General features: G+C 34.0%; 1 protein-coding gene across 2 annotated transcripts in view; it reads right to left on the bottom strand.

Moving 5' to 3' along the window:
• Positions 1–3,926: 3,926 nt before the first annotated feature.
• Positions 3,927–21,850, bottom strand: part of LOC114330884 (PSME3-interacting protein) — a 30,134-nt gene continuing 12,210 nt past the window's right edge. The window contains exons 2-5 of one of the 2 annotated variants that reach the window (XM_028280304.2): positions 15,334–15,432; positions 11,125–11,604; positions 8,350–8,550; positions 3,927–4,085 (exon numbers count right to left, since the gene is read on the bottom strand). In XM_028280304.2, coding sequence (XP_028136105.1) covers positions 4,072–4,085; positions 8,350–8,550; positions 11,125–11,604; positions 15,334–15,432 — 794 coding nt within the window. In that variant the 3' untranslated portion in view covers positions 3,927–4,071. The remainder of the gene's footprint in view (positions 4,086–8,349; positions 8,551–11,124; positions 11,605–15,333; positions 15,433–21,850) is intronic. The other variant, XM_028280305.2, reaches the window with a different exon arrangement.

Raw genomic sequence — 21,850 nt, 5'->3', positions numbered from 1 at the left:
CGGTACTTATTTGGCGAAGCCTTATTCGTACCTGTCCTGTATATCTACAGGAACGTTCCCTATCAGCCATTGGGACGCGCTGTGTTGGGGTTAAGGACTTCCCCATCCAGGTCTGTCTTTCACAAAGTACTGAAAAACCCCTTCCCAATTCAGAGCTCTTCCTCCATGCAAACTAGACCTAGCACAGGGTGGGGAGGTAGGTAGGTGCAATATGAGTGGGTGCCTAACCACTCGAACCAAGAGGTCTATTGTGGCTCGGTGGGAAAGGTAAGAAATTTACTTTTGAGGTGTTTGAAACATACATTGCCGAAATATAAAGAGAGAGTTTCTAGAATATTTTGGGCTTATGGTTTTGCTTACGAATGGTGTTTATGTAGTGTGTAACTCCTGCTCAGAGATTGAATGTCTCAGTGTGATTGATTTCGAGGGACAGTCTTGTTGTTTGTAGTTTGTTTTACACCTAATATTTCTTTCCAAAGTTAGCAGCTTACGTAAAAGGCCGTGACTGATGCTTTAGTTTTTGCAATTTTCTTACAAAAAAGTCTCTTGGTTTACCTTGTAAATGACTAAGTTGATTTCAAATACCGTTTTAGATTTAGGAAGCACACTTTCAGCTGCCAACACTTTCCTTACAAACAACACATTGACGAAGGTATACATCACCTTTAGTATATGCAGGTAAATCCGCAATTCAAATTTTTCTTCCTTTTACCTAAGTCTTCACTTCGTTTTCTTTGTTTTTAACATCCTTAGTCAATATCCGTACTCCGCGGTCGTTATTAAACAGAACAAAAGATTGATCGAACCAGATAAACATGTGAAGAATACGTGAATATATGAAGGATACCTGAAGAAACCGAAATATCCGATAATCAATTTGGCTTTATGCAGGGCAGATCAACAACAGATGCAATTTTAATTGTAAGGCAACTGATGGAAAAATACAGGAATAAAGAGACCAACGCTCATATGGTATTCATTGATCTTGAGAAAGCATATGATAGAGTTCCTCGAGAGATTCTGTGGTGGGCACTCAATAAGAAAGGAGTAACGACTGTTAGGACAGGTGTGGGAGAGACTGATAAAGTTCAGGTGAAAGTAGGATTGCACCAAGGCTCGGTGCTTAGTCCTTATTTATTCTCATTAGTTTTGGACCAGATAACAGCGAAACTACAGGGTAGCATTCCATGGTGCCTAATGTATGCTGATGATGTAGTGGAACAGTGGCGACAAGCTCTGGAGTAAAAAGGTTTAAAACTTAGTAGGACAAAAAAGTATTTGGAATGTTCATTTAAAGATAACTTAATTACTACAAATAAAATGGTATCTTTGGATGGTGAAATGATTGTGAAAAGCAATAGTTTTAAGTACCTAGGATCGGTATTACAGAATAATGGAGATGCATGCAGTAGAATTAGGGCTGGATGGATGAAGTGGAAAGAAGCGAGTGGTGTGTTGTGTGACAGAAAAATTTAAATGAAGCTGATGGGAAAATTCTATAAAACAGCCCTAAGACCGGCTATGATGTACGGAACTGAATGTTGGGCAGTGAAAAAGAAAGAGGAACAACGAATGCATGTGGCGGAAATAAGAATGCTTAGATGGATGAGTGGAGTGACAAAGAAGGATAAAATTAGAAATGAGTATATTAGGAGAAGTCTAGGTGTGGCACCAATTGATGCCTAAATGGGAGAGCATAGGTTAAGATGGTTTGGTCCACTGGCGAAGCGTCCATGTCACCACTGTTACCATTGGTAACAGTTAAAAATCTTGCAATAAATATTTTATGTCTGTTATGAAATAATTCCATTTATATTTTTTACCAACAGAAATATTTGTTAAAATAGTACCTAATTCAGTAAATAGCCAACTAGACGGACGAAAATATTGGCGAGATATGTGAATCCATTGCACGTTATTATATGCCGTTACCAATACTGGCAGTGGTAACGCAGGAGAAACCTCGCAATCGCTCGGGACTAGCTCGTTTCTGAAAATTTTGAAGGAGCGACGGCTCTGTTAGAGACAGCGCGGGCACGCTGTGTATATCAGTATTGTCACCATTTTGAGGATTGGTAACATTAGTTTAGTACCTATTACAGATTACAGTGTGCGTACATTTAAACATGCAAGAGTGTTGCTACGTATTGCGTAATTGATCAACTACTTGAAAAGTTATTCTCCTTGTATATTTTTTTATATATAATTTTGAAGAAAAAAAATGATATTATTGAAAGTGGAAGAATTAAAATATGAATAAAAAATAGTTTTCAAAATCTATGCTTTTTCCTACTTGTTCATTTTTATGTTAATTTTATGGTAGAATAATATGTTTAGTTTGTTTATTATTTATTGTTATACCTGTTACATATACATAATTACATACATATAATTTGGGAATAGTGATTTGTTTAATTTTATCCCACAGGATTGAAAACAAAAACTTATATTTGGGAGGTTCAAAATATTTTTTTTTAAATAAGATTTTTTTACATCAGGTTTGGTAACACTTTAGAAAAAGTCACGCGTCGCCACTGGTTTGGTCATGTTCAACGTTGAGATGTTAATAACCCAATACGAAGAATAGCTGAAGTGCAGATTCCTGGAAGGAGTAGGAGAAGAAGACCAAAGAAGACCTGGGGGGAGACGATAAGGCAGGACATGTTGGTAAAGGGGATTAACATTGATATGACCCAAGATAGAATTGTGTGGAGAAATGCAATTAGGGAACCCGACCCCGCATAGGGATAAGGCAAAGAAAATGATGATAACATAAACATGCTGGTGAGCAGCGAATGCGGGTGGGGGAAGAGGTCGAATGAGTTGGCCGACAGCATGCGGCCCGCGATGTATGTCAAAATGCGCAGTACGCACGGTGCTTACTCGACTCGACTCGGTCGTATGGACACGCGACATACAGTTTGAGAAGTCCTGGTCTAGAGGATTCACGGATTAAATCCCGGCGGGGCCCGAAAAACAATAAATTTAACGTAGTTGTATGAAATCCAAAATAGATCTGTGACTTAAATTAGAATAACTTAATATAGGTTCGATCTACAGGGTGTCCCGGAAAATAGTGCGTTCCTTAAAGGTATATGTAGAAGGCACCATGTAGAACAAAAAACTCTTATAACATTCTTTTCTAAATGCAACCGTTTGACCAAAAAATTAAAATACATTTTGGTATGCAAATTTAAATCTGACAACTATGTGCGGTACGCAAATTTTTCAGCATAGACAGTCCCATGTAAATAGATAGAAAACAGATAGTTTTAAAGAATCCTGTTTAGTGTCAATGCCGAAAATGTTTTCGAATCGTGAGTGTATTACCTATTATGTTATTAAGTTGATTATTTATGACAGATCACTAAATGGAGAGGCATACTATAATTTCTTTCAAAATGTTTTGCCGGTATTTTCGTCGTATGAATGGTGTTTGTGAAAGTGGGTTACTTGGAACATCTATTCGGTATAATAATTATTTTCAAGTAAGTACAACTTAATTATTTCGTTTAAAATTATGAAATAGGTGTTTCAATACATTTCAAATGAAAATAATTTTAGTAAACAAATAGTAAATACATAAGTACCTACTATTAGGTTGGATTATTTTAAATACTGTAAATCACAATCACAAACGAGTTCTTATTATGTTATTATTCCGTAGTGCGTACGATGTTGCCAGTTTATTCAAATTTCCAAACATTAAAATACAGGTATATGGAAAACAATGTTATCTTTTTTTTTGGAAATGGTAACTTTAGAAAAAAATAGTATAGGACTTTTTTGTTCTAAATTGTGTATTCTCTCCATACCTTAAAGGAACGCACTATTTTCCAGGACACCCTGTATAGATAAGCAGTACGGTAGGAGATGAAAAACCGGCAAAATATAAAATATAGAAACCGTCAATAAAAAACATCTAATTAAACTTTTCATTCTTTTTTAATATTTGACATTTTTAATATTCTATAAATACAACATGCGCATACAACATAACATATTTTCATTAGAAAAATTATGTGGTGAACATTTACTTCTGTACATTTCCTTGTCCACTCATATTGTTGGCTATTTGCTTTCAGCTGCAACAAAAAGAAATCAATTTATTATTTAAAGGTTAAAAACAGGATTTTCTGAATGTATACAGAAGTTAATAAAACAAACATAATACCAAAAATTATCGAATTTCATAATAATCAGTTAAAAATGTAATATTCGTAAAAATTGCTAAGTTCCATTGACAAAATTGACAGACAACTGCTCTTTAATATAATAAGCCCACTGCTCTTTAATATAATAATGGACGAAATAATAAAAGCAGTACGTAAAGGTCATGGTTATAGAATGGGGAACAAAGAAATCCAAATATTATGTTATGCAGACGACGCCGCATTAATCGCCGAGACAGACGATCTCCAAAGATTAACACACATCTTCAATATAACAGCCAAGAAATACAATATGATAATATCAGCAGAAAAAAAACAAATGTATGACAACATCTAAATACCCACTACGATGTACAATCGAAATTGATGGGAAAATAATAAAGCAGGAAGCAAGGTTTAGATATCTACGAATAGATATAACCAGTTACGGAGATGTTCAAGAGGAAGTACGACAACAAAGCTTAAAAGCAAGTAAAGCGGCGGGATCTCTTAATGACACAATCTGGAAGAACAAACACCTAAGACAAGACACAAAAGCAAGAATCTATAAAGCAGCAATTAGACCTATATTGACATACACGGCGGAGACAAGACCTGACACATCTAAAACGAGACGACTACTAGAAACAACAGAGATGAAAATACTCCGACGAATATCAGGGAAAAGTCTGTTGGATAGGGAGAGAAGCGAAAATATAAGAAGATCATGCAATGTAGAAGACATAAATGGATGGGTGACAAAACGGAAACAGGAGTGGAACAAACACATTAGTAGAATGGCAGAGGATAGGATAGTACGAATAGCACGAGATAAGTCACCAAATGGACGAAGAAGTATTGGCAGACCAAGGAAAAGATGGTGCGATAACGTAAGCAATTTAGGAGGCTAATATTGAAGAAGAAACAGGCTTTAAAGCCTACATACAAGAAGGAAGAAGAAGAAGACAGACAACTGTAAACTGATAGAAAGTTTGTTTATTTATGTAGGTTATTTAAATCTTTTGGAGGATGACTGGGCTAGAAATCAAAAGTAGGGTGGAGGGGGAGGTTTGAAGGGGATCCAGTACCTGCCCCGGTAAAAAACAAATACGTTCATAGAACCGACGACAAAGTCTCTGTTACATGACGGGAACATTCGAAGAAGACATCAGCAGGGAAAAGGACTACGAGAGAAAACCGAATTAAAATTAGCATGATGGAATATTAAATCGTGAATAAAAAATGATCGGGAGACACTATTATAGTGCAGTCACTGAAGGTGGATATGAGTTTTCACCTCCGATTTCGTTGAACCTTCATCGATTTTCATGAAAATTAGTGAGTAGTTAGACGATACCTCAAGGAACAAAGGTGACATGATGCCAACTTGCGCTTTTACCCTGGAGGTGCCACCCCATCTCAGGGGTGAAAACTATTTTATTAAAAATAATACCATAAGGCGATAGAGCAACAAATTATAACCAAAATTTGTTATGTAAAGTTATTAATGTAAATCAATACTTTTTGAGTTATTAAATATCAAAGATTTTTTTATTTTTTCTTAAAAAATACATGTTTTAAAGCTGTTTTTCACGTATAACTCAAAAACTGTAAGCTTTTTCAAAAAAATTTATTCCCAAAATTGAAGATAATAAAAAATTGAATACACTCCTCACTTAAAGAACTAAACTAATGTTAATTCAAAGTGAGTTATGGGTAATTGAATGTATATTTTTTTCGACGAGTACTTAAATCTAAGTATTCAAGCTTAAATAAGGGAAAACGATGCATTTTATAAAATATATCTGCTAAACACTACTTGTCAAAGTACTTCGGAATACCTATCAAATGAGCTCCAGAAGAAGTTATTAGCATCAAAATTAAGCAAGTTATGGTGAAAATAAGAGAACCCTATCGAATTTTTTAGGAAAAAGTGAAAAATAAAACATGCCATTTACACAAAAATTAAAATTTATGGTAATCCTTACAAGAATTTTTTTATATTGGCATAAGTAATTATTTGAACAGTTTTGACCGGTTTAGAATGCATATTTTTGAAAAAAAAAGAAATAATTTAAAAAAATCGGACTTTTTAAAATTATCGTAATGTTCATTTTCTTTTGATAATAACTTCAAAAATACTCAATATACGCAAAAAATGATATTAAGCCAAATTTTAGTTTTTCTGTATAAAATATTTTACCTTTTTTACTATTTCCGTAGAGTAAAAAATAATCGAGATAGAAACGTTTAAAGCTTAAATTTTGCTACAAGAACCATGTAACCGGGGCCATTTAACCTTTTATTTAAAAAAAAGTAAGGGGTTTAAAGATAAAGTTTAACGTGGTTTAATAGCCCTTGTAACTAACTTTCAAGTGGTTGTTGTTTTTAAGTTGAATCTGATATCTTAAAAATTAACGGAGTTATTAAAAAAAAAAAAACAATAACATTTTTTGGAAAAATTTTAAAAGATAAATTTTGAAAATTTTTTGAGGCATATATTTTAAAGCTATCGACTCGTTCGGGAGCTCATTTGATAGATATTTTTAAGTACTTTGACAAATGTTTAATAAGTTTATGTTATAAAGTGCATCATTTTCCCGTTATTTAAGCTTGAATACTTAGATTTGGGTAATCGCCGAAAAAAATATAAATTCAATTACCTATAACTCACTTTTAGTTAACATTAAAAAGTTTTTCTAGTAAGGAGTTTATTTCGTTTTATATTAGATTCAATTTTGGTAATAATAACTTTTTTGTAAAAACTTATAGTTTTTGAGTTATTTGCGAAAAATCGGTTAAAAACATGCATTTTCTCTCGAAAAATTAAATTCTTTGATCATTAATAACTCAAAGAGTTTTGACTTATTTTAATCACTTTATATAACACATTTGCTTAGAATTTGTCCCTCTATCGAATTATGGGGTTATTCTTAATAAAATAATTTTCACCCCGAGAAAGGGTGGCATTCACCCCCAGGGTAAATGCGAAAGTTGGCACCATGTCACCTTTGTTCCTTGAGATACCCTCTAAGCACTCACCAATTTTTATGCAAATCGATGGAAGTTCAACGAAATCGGAGGTAATAGCTCATATCCACCTTCAGTAACTGCACTACTACTAGAAATGACCACCCACAATATCGATATCTGCACACTGAGAAACTAGAAAAAAAAAAAAAAAAGGAAACTCTCTTCGTCACCCCACTGGTAAGGATTGTCATTTTCCCTAATAAAGTCAACTAGATACTTCCATTATTTCCTATCTACAGCTCCTAGATGCTGTAGATTTTTAAATAGGTCTCTATGTAATAGTAGGGGAGACAAGGATGCTAAATTTGCAGTTGTTAAAGCGTTATGGGGACCTATTGGGTTGTGAAGATTAGGCTCTAAAACCAAAAAAGTTAAGTTTTCCATTTTAGTGGGGACTTTCCATTTTTTAATTTAATTTTCCTTTTATAACAATCGTTTTTTGCGATTATAGCGGCATCTATCCATAATTCGAAAAAATGTCTCGAATAAAAGTTACTTATTTTTACTCAAGGCATCCAAATCTGCAATAAAAAATAGGGGCTCCTATATAAGATTTAAAGTAACCTACTCCCACCTCCGTGGGAAGTCATGTTTGGTGTCATTCGATAGCTTTTTCAAAAATATTCTGATGTTCATTTCGCGAAATATCGCTGAGTTCCTATTTAAAATTTACCCCCCACCCCTCTCCGTGGGGGGTAGTGTTTTGTATCATTCGATAGATTTTTGAAAACTATTGAACACGTATTTTTTAGTTTTTCGATCTGACGTTCATTTTGTAAAATATTCGTTTTTTGTGAAACTTTGTGACGCCCATTTTCTTACACCCCGCTGAAATCGTCAGATTTTCGAAATATACACTGTTCTGCATGCACTTAAGTTATCTTATCTTAATCTGACGATTTCAAGTTTTTCTAAAGATATATTTTCTTTTTCGGACCCTCCTTAACAAACTCCTCTTTATTAAGAGCCAATATATGGTAGGGGTGCACTTACAGGGTACAAGCTTTCCCCCGTGTGCCCGTGTGATTTTCTGACGCGCACGAGTAACTGCAAAAGTCCCCGCTTCTTGGGCTCCCCTATCATAAGTACTAATAGCGACGTAATTTTTATGGAACTTTACTTAATAGAAATTCATATTATTTAATACATTTTTTTAAATATTTACCTTGTTTTATTACAATTTTTCTACCTAGAAGATCTATTTGCCTACATGGTGATGGTTCATCATCAGAATCTGAACTGTCGTCATTATCAGAAGACGAATCCTGGTAACAACCTATTCCTGGCAAAATTGCAACACACTTTAAACCTGTGTTTGAAGCTTCCTCTGCAACTGGAGTTTGTGTATTTTTAGTTGACTTATCATCTTAAATATAAAAGAAAAAAATTAAAGTTACATAAAAAAAACCATTAAACAAGGTATGTAAAATCTCTCTGTAGATATATTTCAGCAATTTCGAAGAGTAAAAAAATTCAAACCAGCCGTGACAAGAACTGATGGATACTAAATCCTTTTTTGGACAATTCTTTTTAACTTCTTTAACAAGCTGACATACCAACAAAAATGAAAGAACTTATCGAAATGTCAAGTGATGGAATGTTAACAACTAATTGGACTTCGTCAGTCCTAGGTTTTCACCCAACGTGACCGAAAGTTGAACCGGAAGTCGATATTCCAACTCTTCGTCTAACTTGAACTGCTGATTAAAGCTCGACTTTTCAGTAGGCGTCGCGTCGATTGCTATATCACATAATGTGTACTATTTCTGCGATTATAATATGGCACTTCCGGTTAGAACTTTTTAACCGGAAATTATATAATAAAAACCAAAAGTATACATTTGTTCTCATCTTGCTATATCGGTTGTAATATTTCGGCAACTTTAACAGTATTTTCGGTTATAACTCTTGTACCGGAAGTCCAAGGTAAAATTTCACACGTCACCTTTTTGGGTTATCCGCTCTCATTCGACGCATCATTGGTCATCATATCTCTTTTAATAACATAGGAGTTGTATTCGCGGACACAGTCGGACGGACAGACAGGCATGAAACCGAAAGCATATATTTGTTTTCGCCTTGCTAAGGCGCGTCAAATAATATATAGCTTGTTCTATTTTGGTGACTTTAAGGCAGTACTTCGTTGCAACTTTAAAACCGGAAATCCGAAGTCAAATTTCTCACCTTTAACACCACCCTTGGGTTATAAGCTTTCATTCGACACCTCACTTGTTAATGTATCTCATCGATTGACGGAGGAGTTGTGTCTACAGACGGACATGGATAATTCAAGTTTTCACATTTTTTCAAAATGGGCGAAAACAAAACTAGACTTTTTTCCCAAGACCTGGATAAGTTTTGAACAAGAAGTATGCAAGAATACCCCGAATTGGCGAACGAAGCTCTCAAATGTTTGGTTCCGTTTTGATTTCATTCGAGTCTCTTATCATCCTATGACACGTTTCTTCTAGGTCTACCCTTTATCAAAGAGGCTTGTAAGACTGAACTGTTTTGTTGAACCTGAGAAAACTAATAAGTATTTTTGAAAAATTTAAACGCAGAATGAAAGATTACGTTATTGGCGAGAGCCGAAAGTCCCTGAGAACTTCTATAATGTTTATTTTAATAAGTTATAGGGGTGAAAAACTAAGAGAAAATTTAGTGTGATATTTAATTTAAAATATCTCATTCAAAATAAACTTTTTATTTATTCTAAGGGACTTTCGGCCCTCGGTAATAATATAGTCTTTCATTCTGCGTTTAAATTTTTCAAAAATATTTATTGGTTTTTTCAGGATTCGAAAAAAATGAACACAATGTCCGTGGTAATATTTCCAAATCTATCTTTGTCATACAACGCACTCATTCGAATAGAATATTGTCAGCATACTGTCAGTCAGACAGTGACAATCAGTGACAATTTTAAATACTTGACATGGCATCGGGAATATTTTGAGTTGTTGATTAAATAATATTGATATATAGTGTATTTGATAATTGATTTAAGACGTGAACTTAATAAAAAGTTATTTATTGTGTATTATTTGTGGAAGATCCAAGCAGAGAATACATCAAGATAATATTCTGTGATCCAAGTATTTTGTTGTTAAAGATGTTCAAAATTGTAAGCGTTCCATAGTAAAAAGCAATTTAAAAAAGCACTTTAACACTTTTCCTCTTTTCTCGATTGAGTATTAGTTTTTGTTGTACATATAAATTATTACAATCACTGAATACATAGTCAGTGAAAAAATTATCAGATTTATTAACTGAATTAATAATTTGCAATTATAAAAATAACAGTTATCCAAGAACATTCAAAAGCCATCTCTTTAAATTAATGATGACATTTTCAAGTAGAATGACATTCTAGTAATGTTTACATATCCATACCAGTGTGAATTTTACTACACGTAATTTGCCGTGTAAAGACAGAAAAAGTAGGGATACCCGTAAAATATTTGCGAATTATGTACCGATGGCCTTAAAGTAAACTGTAAACAAACCCAAGGCTTAAAAGCTTAACCAAGCCATCGGGCGATGCTAGGAAGCTATTCCACTAATGCATCAATAGTTTACTCTGCACCGAGTATAGCACGAAACAAAACGTATTTTTTTTAATCATTTCGCGACCCCCTTAACTCTAAGGCAACCCCCCAGGGTCTCTACCCGCCCCTTGAAAACCACTGCATTATAGTATTGTTGTAAGATATCTTGTACAGTTGCAATTTATGATGACATATCAACAGGACTTAACAAATAAATCACAGTATTAAAACTTTTCTTGTATGATGAAATATACATATATTTAGAGATATGAAATTAAATTTGTTTGAATATGTAACATTTTTATGGTCACAATAAGACTTAAGACTTTTTGGTCACAATACACATTAAAAGCCTGTAAAAAAGTTTTGTTAACCTTCACCTAATAACTTACCTACATCAATAATTGCTTGTTCCTTTACATTTGTTTCCTCACTATTATCTATCTCATCTATTTTCCTCTTCTGATTTTCAGGTTTCTTCTGTTTCTTTACATTTGTTTCGTCACTATTATCAACCTCATCTATTTTCTTCTTCTGATTTTCAGGGTTCTTCTGTTTCTTTACATTTGTTTCTTCACTATTATCAACCTCATCTATTTTCCTTTTCTGATTTTCAGGTTTCTTTATAACAACACCCTTTAGTAATTTCTGTTGAGAGTTGGGTTGTTTCTCTCTCTTTGTCTTGTTGACAACAATTTCAGCTTGAAGTCTTTCATCTATTGACTTTTCTTGTAAAATAGATACCCTGTTCCTGTAATCTCGTAGTTCTTGTTCCTCTTCTTGTTCTTTTTTTCGATCAGCTTCAGTTTTTGTGCGATCCACCAGATCTAGAAATTCTATTTCATCATCGTCTAGACCTTTTATCATATTTTCTAAAACAAAAATAATTAAAAATAAAATTATAACGAATATTTTTAGTACATATTAAGTAGTTTATACAGGGTGTCCCGAAAAGATTGGTCATAAACTATACCACAGATTCTGGGGTCAAAAATAGGTTGATTGAACCTCACTTACCTATATACAATAGTGCACACAAAAAAAGTTACAGCCCTTTGAAGTTACAAAATGAAAATCGATTTTTTTTCATATATCGAAAACTCTTAGAGACTTTTTATTGAAAATAGACATGTGGCATTCTTATCGCAGCAACATCTTAAAAAAAATTAAAGTAAAATTTGTGCACCCCATACAAATTTTATGGGGGTTTTGTTCCCTTAAACCCCCCCCCCCAAACTTTTGTGTACGTTCCAATTAAATTATTATTGTGGCACCATTAGTTAAACTAAATATTTTTAAAACTCTTTTGCCTCTTAGTACTTTTTCGATAAGCCAGTGTTTATCGAGATATTTTGAATATTTGTCGAATCCACCACATATTTGTATATGGTTAAGTACGATTATAGAGACTTGTTAATAATCTGAAAATTTATTTATAACTTACATTTTTAGGTATATTTTGAAAAAGAAGCCACATCTCGATAAAAGGTGACTTATCAAAAAAAGACTAAGAGGCAAAAAAGTTTTAAAAACACTGTGTTTAACTAATGGTATCACAATAATAGTTTAATTGGAACGTACACAAACATTCGGGGGGTTTAAAGGAACAAAACCCCCATACAATTTTTATGTAAATATATTAAAAAAGAAGCCGCATCTCGATAAAAACTGGCTTATCGAAAAAATACTAAGAGACAAAAAAAGTTTTAAAAATATTGTGTTTAACTAATGGTGCCGCAATAATGAATTAATTGGAACGTACACAAAAGATGGGGGGGGGGGGGGGGTTTAAAGGAACAAAACCCCCATAAAATTTTTATGGGGTGGACAAATTTCACTATAATTTTGTTTTAAGATGTTCCTGCCATAAGAATGATACATGTCCATTTTCAATAAAAAATCTCGTTTTTCAGTTTTATCGAAAACAGTTTTCGATATATTGAAAAAAAAATCGATTTTCATTTTGTAACTTCAAAGAGCTGTATCTTTTTTTATCAGCACATTTGTACTAAGGTAAGTTAGGTTCAATCGAACTATTTTTGACCCCAGAATGTGTGGTATAATTTATGACCAATCTTTTTGGGACAACCTGTATATAAGATAGTTTATAATATAAACTATAGTTATAGTTTATAATATATATGTATAAGACATTAAGTAGTTTATTTATAAGACGACAAACAAAGAGTGTATATTCCACAGTTGACCAAATAGAAACAAAGAAATTGCTATGGTATGGTCATATTATGAAAATGTCAGAGGAAAGGTGGCCAAAAAGAGCATTAAATTAGATACACAGCCATAAATACAAGAAGAAGAGGAAGGCCTACAGAAACATGAAAGAAAGGCATGGAACAGTCTATAGAAAAAAACGAATGGGTGGATAGAAAACGATGGCGAGCGAAATGTGGGATGCGGAGGAGACCGTAGGAATCCCACTGCTTATATTATACAGAGTGAGCCAAAGAAAAGAGTCCACCTCGATATTTGGCAGTATTTATTGGATTTTAAGGAAATAAAAAAACAGGTCAATTTTTGATCTAAGGGGGACACATTTTTACGGTACATACATCTGTTATTTGTCAACCCCTTCCCTTCCACTTCCCTCACCCCTTATTTTTAAATAGGGCATAGGGGCCGTGTGCTAGCTCATTTGGAAGGTTATTCAATTCTCTATTCAGTAATATTAACATTGACATAATCATTTACACAGGGTGTCCAAGAAAAATTATTTTGGATACAATTAATTGACAAAAAAACAAAAATGTATGTAATTTATTTAACTCAGACATTCTACTGCTGACAGAAAACAGAAAAAAATATTTATTTGATAAATAAACATTGTTTGTTGCTTAAATCTATTATTCAACCTACCAAGAGCCAGATGGGTGGCAGCTTGAACATTGAAATTAAGCGAAAAGCAATGTATATTTATCAAAAAACATTTTTTCTGTTTTGTGACAGCAGTAGAATGTATTTTGAATTAAATAAATTACATACATTCTTCTTTTTGTGCCAATTACTTTATTTAAAATATTTTTTCTTGGACACCCTGTATAAATAATTATGTTAACGTTGACATTACTGAATAGAGAATTGAATAACCTTTCAAATGAGCTAGCACACGACCTCTATTCCCTATTTAAAAATAAGGGGTGGGGGAAGTGGAAGGGGGGTTGACAAATGACAGATGTATGTACCATAAAAATGTGTCCCCTTAGATTAAAAATTGACCTGCTTTTTTATTTCCTTAAAATCCAGTAAATACTGCCAAATATCGAGGTGGACTCTTTTCGTTGGCCCACTCTGTATATTAAGTACACTGCGCGTCAGAGAAAACGGGCACCCCAAAAAAATGGGTCATTTTTTATGTCTCGTATCTCCTAAACCTGTTGTCCGATTTAAGTATTTTTTTTAATATATTATAGCCTTATTCTTTAACAATATCGCTGTAATAATATTGTTGCTAAACAGGTAAATTTTCATTGTATACCGGGTGTACGAAACAAACTGTGTTTTTTTCTCAAAGTTCACAACACCCTGTGTTGTGTACTTTTAAAAACACTTCTTGCTTTTCTTCATTGCAGGATTTAGGCATATGTTACTTATTCGGTACAAACTTCGCACCATTTTTCAAGGGACATTAAATGGATTAATGTAGTATCTAAATGGTTCCTGCCTCTCGTCTAAACGATGCTGCTCCCAAAAGCAGCATAAATAACAGTACATAAAATCATAATTGTTCCCATAATCACGTATGAAAGCGAGACATGAATACAGAACCAGCAAGATGCAACAAAATTCCTGGTATTGGAATGGAAATACTACAAACTATCTTTAAGGATTGTAGAGACGTGGCAACAGAGGAATAGAGAATGAGACACTCAGGAACACCAGACACTCTATGGATAAGAAAACATCAAGAATGGATGGATGCAGTAATAACCTATTACGCAAAATAGGAGTAAAAATAGAGTAATAATAGAAGTAAAAAACATAGCCAAACTCAACTAGAATTATCGAGCCGGTGATGACGATGATCTAAATGAGTCTAGGTAAATAGAATGTTTCTAAATATTAAAAAATATTCTGGCCTGGCAATCACATATATTAAGAATTCCATAAAAACATTTTAATATGGCAAAAATATCTTACTTTTTTTTAGTCTCTCTTCAACACTCGAACTAGACAGCCACTATCGGCTCTCCGTATCAATTGCAAAAATCGGATTGCGATAATCGGTGTTTTAAATTGTAGACAAAACTATGTTTTAAAGTTAATCTATCGTTCATTAATTTGAAAGTGATTTAGAACATAAAAATAAAACCTAATGATTGTTTAATTGCTTTACAAATCAACAAAAGAGTGTTATTTCGTTGACTTAGAGTCCGGGAGCCAAGTACTTATTTACAACATTAATCTATGAGACAAATAACCTAAAAATTGTCGAAAAATGTAAAATCAAATGCAGCACACGATCTATCAAAGCGTTCCAAGTACCCACACTCCATTGATCTATAGTCAAATACCAGGGCAAATGACAAGAAATATTGTTGGTCAAAACAAACAGAACTTCTTAAAAAAAGGAATTAGTCACTTACTTAATTTGTGTGCTTCTTCATACTCAAGGTCCTTTTTCTGTTTTTGTTCTTGTAATTTTTCATACAAACTTCTATTATCGTACGGTTCTTCTGGACGTTCTGTACAAAAAAGAATTACACATTCAGCCGTGTGATGGATGACCGAAGTTATCTTTAACGTGTTATCCTGTAGTTAAGTTATCATCCTCGAATTGGTGTGATGTATCATATTTAACTTAACTACTTGCGTTATTTCTTAACAGTTCTTGAGTTATCTGATATATCAGCTGTCACTTTATAACGCGACGTTAAACCTTAAGTTATGAGATAACCATGATAACTTTGTAGTTATGTAAGGGTATGTGAGGTTAGGTTCATCTTTTGACTTGTTTTTAGACAGAAATCAAGTGAATTTAGAAGCTAATAATTTAATAATTAAGAATAGAAGGATAACACAATTTTAAAAATTATACAAAAATCAAATCGAGAGATATAAGTTGAAATTTTATTTTAAGTACCTACTGAGCTTTCTATCCAGAGTTGCCAGATGATATTTTATAAATCTCTCACTTAGAAACTGACATTCCCTCAAATTGAAGCTCAAATACCCCAAATTTAAATTTTTGCCGCATACTAATAAATTAGTAGTCAAATGAAGAGAACAGCAAACCAAAATGATACTACTTATCAACGAGGGCCCTGGAAATAATTAATAGTTCCTATCGTCTTCGATTATATGGGAGTATAATATACAGTTATATGTACATTCGCAAATTTAATTTACCATGACCCCTTAAAACCCTCCATAATTTTCTGCCCCCAAAAAATCCCACTACAATCTCTGCTTAGAAAAATTTCCCTAGACGCTTTCAAATTACCCCAAAATTGTGGGAAAATACACCAATCTGGCAACCCTGTTTTTATCTACCGTTTGAAACACCACCGAACCCGAACAGCTGTTTGCTATTCGGTCATCGACGGTGACCGACGATGGGTATTTACTTTTACGGTCATCTACCCATCCTGTAGCATGCTAACATGTTCCGAACGATCTCTCGCGCTCACTCCAACTTGTACTATTTCTACATAAGGTTCTCTTTGTTACGTCAAACTTTGTTCCTCAAATGTTATTTCTAATATAACGTTAAAACAATAACTATCTCATAACTGTGAAGAATGCATAACACCGAATTTTACCTAAATAGTTATACCTGAGAGTAATCTTAACTTTAACTCAAACGTTAAAGATAACTTCGGTCATCCATCATACGGCTGAATATCTACCTATACAAATTTAATACAGTGATAAGTAGGCTAAAAAGCGGCAAAATAATGTAAAGGATGGAAAACATAATACGTTTTGTGAAATAAAAAGAGATCAAACTAGTAGAGGTGGGAAATTTTCATTAGAAACCTATAAATGTACATTACATTACCATGAATTTTTCACCTTTAGACGTTAGCTTAAGAGCTAGTTGACTCTTTTTGGTCTTCCAACAGGTCTTTTTCTTGCGCTTGTAATCTCTGCAGCCTAGTGCTAGTGTTGGTTCGCTATATTCGGTTCAGATGTCAACACCGGGCAGATGAAACATTTAAAATCCAACATCCAAGTGTCAATCATTGTCAGTCAACTACTCCTCTTCAACTGTAAACGTTGGGTGAAATACCCAAACCATGAACGAAATTTTATGTGTTTCTACTGTTTAAGTGGCTGTTTTACATGTATTTATTAATTTTTCATCATCCGGAGTTGCACAGCAAACAATTGAAACATCAGATCTAAATATATCATAACTCAGTAGTGGTACTTCTTTTTTTATACATTGACGTAAGTTAAAAAAAACTTTTTGTGCTTAGATATCTTTTTGCTTATTAGATTAATTTTCATTGTAGCATTAGCTCCGAAGATGACATTTTTGTCGAAAGATTTTAGCTAATGAAAATAAAATACCTTTACACACTTTAATATACGAATTTTTTCACTTCCTTTATTCATTAAGTGTGTACAAAATTTATCAGTCTTTCAACTGTTCGCTATATTTTTTGTAGATTTCTTTATTATTAGTGCAATCACTGAAGGCTTTCACCTTAGATTTCGTTGAACCTCCATCGATTTTCATGAAAATTGGTGAGTAGTTAGAGCAGCGGTTCTCAATATGTGGTACATGTACCACTGGTGGTACATATCATTATTTGCGGTGGTACACAAAACGCAAAAACAGCCACAATCAGCACCACTATTGTAGTTAATTAGATTACCTAGCTAGATAGGTATTTCAATTAGGTGGTACCAAAAGTAATAAAAAGTATTTTGTGGTACATGACTCAAAAATATTGAGAACCACTGAGTTAGAGGTTACCTCAAGCAACAAAGGTGACATGATGCTAATTTGCGCTTTTACCCTGGGGGTGGATGCTACCCCTTCTCGGGGGTAAAAATTATTATAATAAAAAATATAATATCATAAATCGATAGAGGGACAAATTCTAAGCAAAATTTGTTATATAAAGTTATTAATATAAATCAATAATATGTTTTAAAGCTGTTTTTCACGTATAACCAAAAAACTATAAGCTTTTATAAAATAGTAAGTGCAGAAAGTCATACTTTTCCGCACGCGACTGCAGTTTGCCGAATGACGCGAAGCGGGAGTTCGGCAAGCAGTCGAGTGCAGAAAAGGGACTTTCTGCAAGCGTTAGGAACAATATTTTTTCTATGAATCTTTAAAAAATGACCAAATCTTAATCAATTCATTTAATTATTATGAAAATACATACACAAATTAATTCTTTGGCAAGGTTGTCAAAACCAATCTTTCAGCATAATTGGTTAGCATGACGACGATCTTGGTTTCCATGACGACGATTCAAAACCACTGTTATTATCTAGTGATTTGACTTTCGAATATTTTGTCAAAATTATTTTATTTCATCAAATTCTCGCGTTAATTTCATTAAAACATGAACACAATAAGATATATTTGAAATAAATTAGTAAATAATATCTAAATATTAGTTTATTGCATGTATTATAATTACTTTAAGGCCATATTAATATATTTAAATTAACACGCGTGCGGAAAAGTAAAACGCGTGCTGAAAAGTAAAACTTTATAAACTAAAACGCGTGCGCGAAAGTAGACATTTTTGCACGCTCGTAGAAAAAAGCTATTATTACCAAACTTAAAGATAATAAAAAATTGAATACACTTCTCACTTAAAAAACTAAACTAATGTTAATTCATAAGTGAGTTATGAGTCATTGAATGTATATTTTTCCGACGAGTACTCAAATCTAACTATTCAAGCTTAAATAACGGGAAAACGATGCATTTTATAAAATATACCTGCTAAGCACTTGTCAGAATAATTCAGAGTACCTATCAACTGACCTCCAGAAGAAGTTAATAGCATCAAAATTAAGCAAGTTATGATGAAAATAAGAGAAGCCTTTAGATTTTTTTTTGGAAAAAGTGAAAAATAAAACACGCCATTTTCAAAAATTAAAATTTATAGTAATCCTTACAAAAATTTCTCTATATTAGCATAAGTAATGGTTTCAAAAATGTTGACCGGTTTAGAATGCATATTTTTGAAAAAAAGATATAATTTAACAAAAACAGAATTTTTAAAATTATCGTAATTTTCATTTTCTTTTCATAATTCCAAAAATACTCAATATGCGTAAGAAAGATATATAACCAAATTTTAGTTTTTTCTGTATCAAATATTATACCTGTTTTACTATTTCTACGGGGTAAAAAATACCCGAGATAGAAACGTTTATATTTAAATTTTGGTGCGAGAACCATGCAACCGTTGCTATTTAACCTTTTATTTAAAAAAACTAAGGGGTTTAAAAGATTAAATTCAACGTGGTTTAATAGCTTTTAGAATTAACTTTCAAACGGTTTTTAATTAAACCTGATATCGTAAAAATTAACGGAGCAATTAAAAAAAAACAACCAATTTTTAAAAGATAAATTTTTAAAAATTTTTGGAGCATAAATTTTCATGCTATCAACTTGTTCGGGGGCTCATTTGATAGATATTTCTAAGTACTTTGACAAATGTTTAATAAGTTTATGTTATAAAATGCATCATTTTCCCGTTATTTAAGCTTGAATACTTAGATTTGGGCCCTCGCCGAAAAAAATATACATTCAATTACCTATAACTCACTTTTAGTTAAAACTAAAAGGTTTTTTTAGTAAGACGTTTATATCATTTTTTATTAGCTTCAATTTTGGTAATAATAGCTTTTTTGTAAAAACTTATAGTTTTTGAGCTATTTATGAAAAATCGGTTAAAAACATGCATTTTTCTCACCAAAAATTAAAATCTTTGATCTTTAATAACTTAAAAAGGTTTGATTTTATCAAAACTAACCCCAAAGTAATACAAATTTTAAGTAAAATTTGTACCTCTATCGACTTTGGGGTTATTTTTGATCAAATAAATTTCACCCCCAAGAGGGGGTGGCATCCACCCCCAGGGTAAAGGCGCAAGTTGGCACCATGTCACCTTTGTTCCTTGAGATATCCTCCAACCACTCAGCAATTTTCATGCAAATCGATGGAGGTTCAACGAAATCGGAGGTAATAGCTCATATCCACCTTCAGTTACTGCACTATATGTCTAATTCGCCAGTTGTTATTTTCATTTATTGGTCCCTGTATCCTATGCAATATTCTTCTTTCGAACACGTCTACTGCATTGGAAGATTTCTGTGTTACAACCCATGTTTCACACCCATAACTTACTATAGGCCTGATTATTGTTTTATAGACCCGGAGTTTTGTTTTACGGTATTGGGACCCTGCAAGTTCGGAAAAGCGACACCTGGTTTCATAGCTCGGCAACATTTTTCGCACTTTTAATTATATTGGCCAATCATATTGGTCCTGGCCGTAAAATATTTGCGAATTATGTACAGATGGCCTTAAAGATACTTTTTAAGTCAGTCAAATCTACTGTAAAGCCGACCACTCACGATACTGCAGTGTCGTTCGACAAAATCGTCGATGATATCAATTCTGCAATACTGCAGCATAGAAACCAGTTTCTCTGTGGTCAAATTGTAACGATTTTGTTGGATGCACGGTCACACACTATCAACATTTTTGTAAATTACTTACTTTCCGTGTCCGGAACACCAACAACTTTAAATTCTGTATTTCCAATGGTTGGCCACATAGATGGCCATGTCATTTGCTATAATTAAGTCTTGTTCTGTGCAGGTCTCTCTCATCTCTGTGCATGATAGTAGATGCCGGCTGGTCTGAACCGCGCCACAGTCGCAGGTATCGTCCTCCTGGTATCCCCATTTTTTCAGGTTACTAGCACAACGTGAAACGCCGGTTCTTAGTCTGTTTAGCGCTTTCCAAGTCGGATACGGTAAATTGTGTCCAGCAGCCATTTCCTCCGAGGGAGGAAAATGTGTCGCGGTAGCTGACGCTTGCCATAGGTGTATTCGGCACGTCTCTGGCGCTTCGGGGATGGATCTTGATGTTTTCAGGAAGCTTTTCCGAGATCTTAGTCTGCTTGGCTGAGTTTGGTGGTCATATAAGGGGTGTCTTCGGTCCGTCTCCTGCTTTTTCCGTTCTACCTCTGACGTGACCTTCCTCCTGATAGGTGGTGGAGCAATTCCAGCAATGGGGTATACCTCTTCGATAGGTGTCGGTTTCAGGCAACCCGATATTATACGGACCGTTTCATTTAGAGCCACGTCGACGTTCTTTGCGTGAGCAGAGTTTGCCCATACTGGTGCTCCAAACTCCGCGGCCGAAAAACATAATGCCAAGACAGAAGTGCGGAGAGTGTGTGGTTGTGCTCCCCATTTTGTATTAGTTAGCTTGCGGATGATATTATTTCTGGCACTTACTTTCTTCTTGACATCTTGACAGTGGTATCGGTAAGACAGAGTTCTATCCAGACGGACGCCAAGGTATTTTGGCGTCTTGTTGTGTTCCAGCATCTGACCACGCCATTCCACCTCCAGCGACCTTCGGGCATGCTTGTTTCTCAGGTGGAAAGCACATACCTGGGTTTTTGTGGGATTGGGTTTCAGATGGTTTTTATCATAGTATAGAGCTAAGTCTCCCAGGGCATCTGTCAGTTTCACTTCGACTTCATTGAAGGTTCTTCCCTGAGCTGCCACCGCTGTATCATCAGCGTAAATAAATTGCCTTGTTTGTTGGTGTCTGGGTTGGTCGTTGGTGTATATGTTGTATAGAATCGGCGCGAGGACACTTCCCTGTGGTAGCCCATTTTTTTGGTCCCTCCACCGACTGTTCTTGGACTGGAGCGTTACGTAGAAGCGTCTATTGTGGAGGAGACATTTCACTAACCTTGTTAGTCGGAAATCCTTTGTAGTTTCGTAGAGTTTTGCGAGTAGCCGTTGATGGTTAACTGTATCATAGGCGGCAGTTAGGTCTATGAACGCTACTCCTGTTATTTCCTTCCGTTCAAAACCATCTTCAATATGTTGGGTGAGATTAAGAATTTGACTGCAGCAGCACTTTCCGGGCCTGAATCC

Source organism: Diabrotica virgifera, chromosome 2, assembly GCF_917563875.1.
Source record: "Diabrotica virgifera virgifera chromosome 2, PGI_DIABVI_V3a".
In the NCBI taxonomy this organism is placed as follows: domain Eukaryota; kingdom Metazoa; phylum Arthropoda; class Insecta; order Coleoptera; family Chrysomelidae; genus Diabrotica; species Diabrotica virgifera.
The sequence above is the reverse complement of the archived record's forward strand: the minus strand, read 5'-3'. Positions and strand labels throughout refer to the sequence as shown.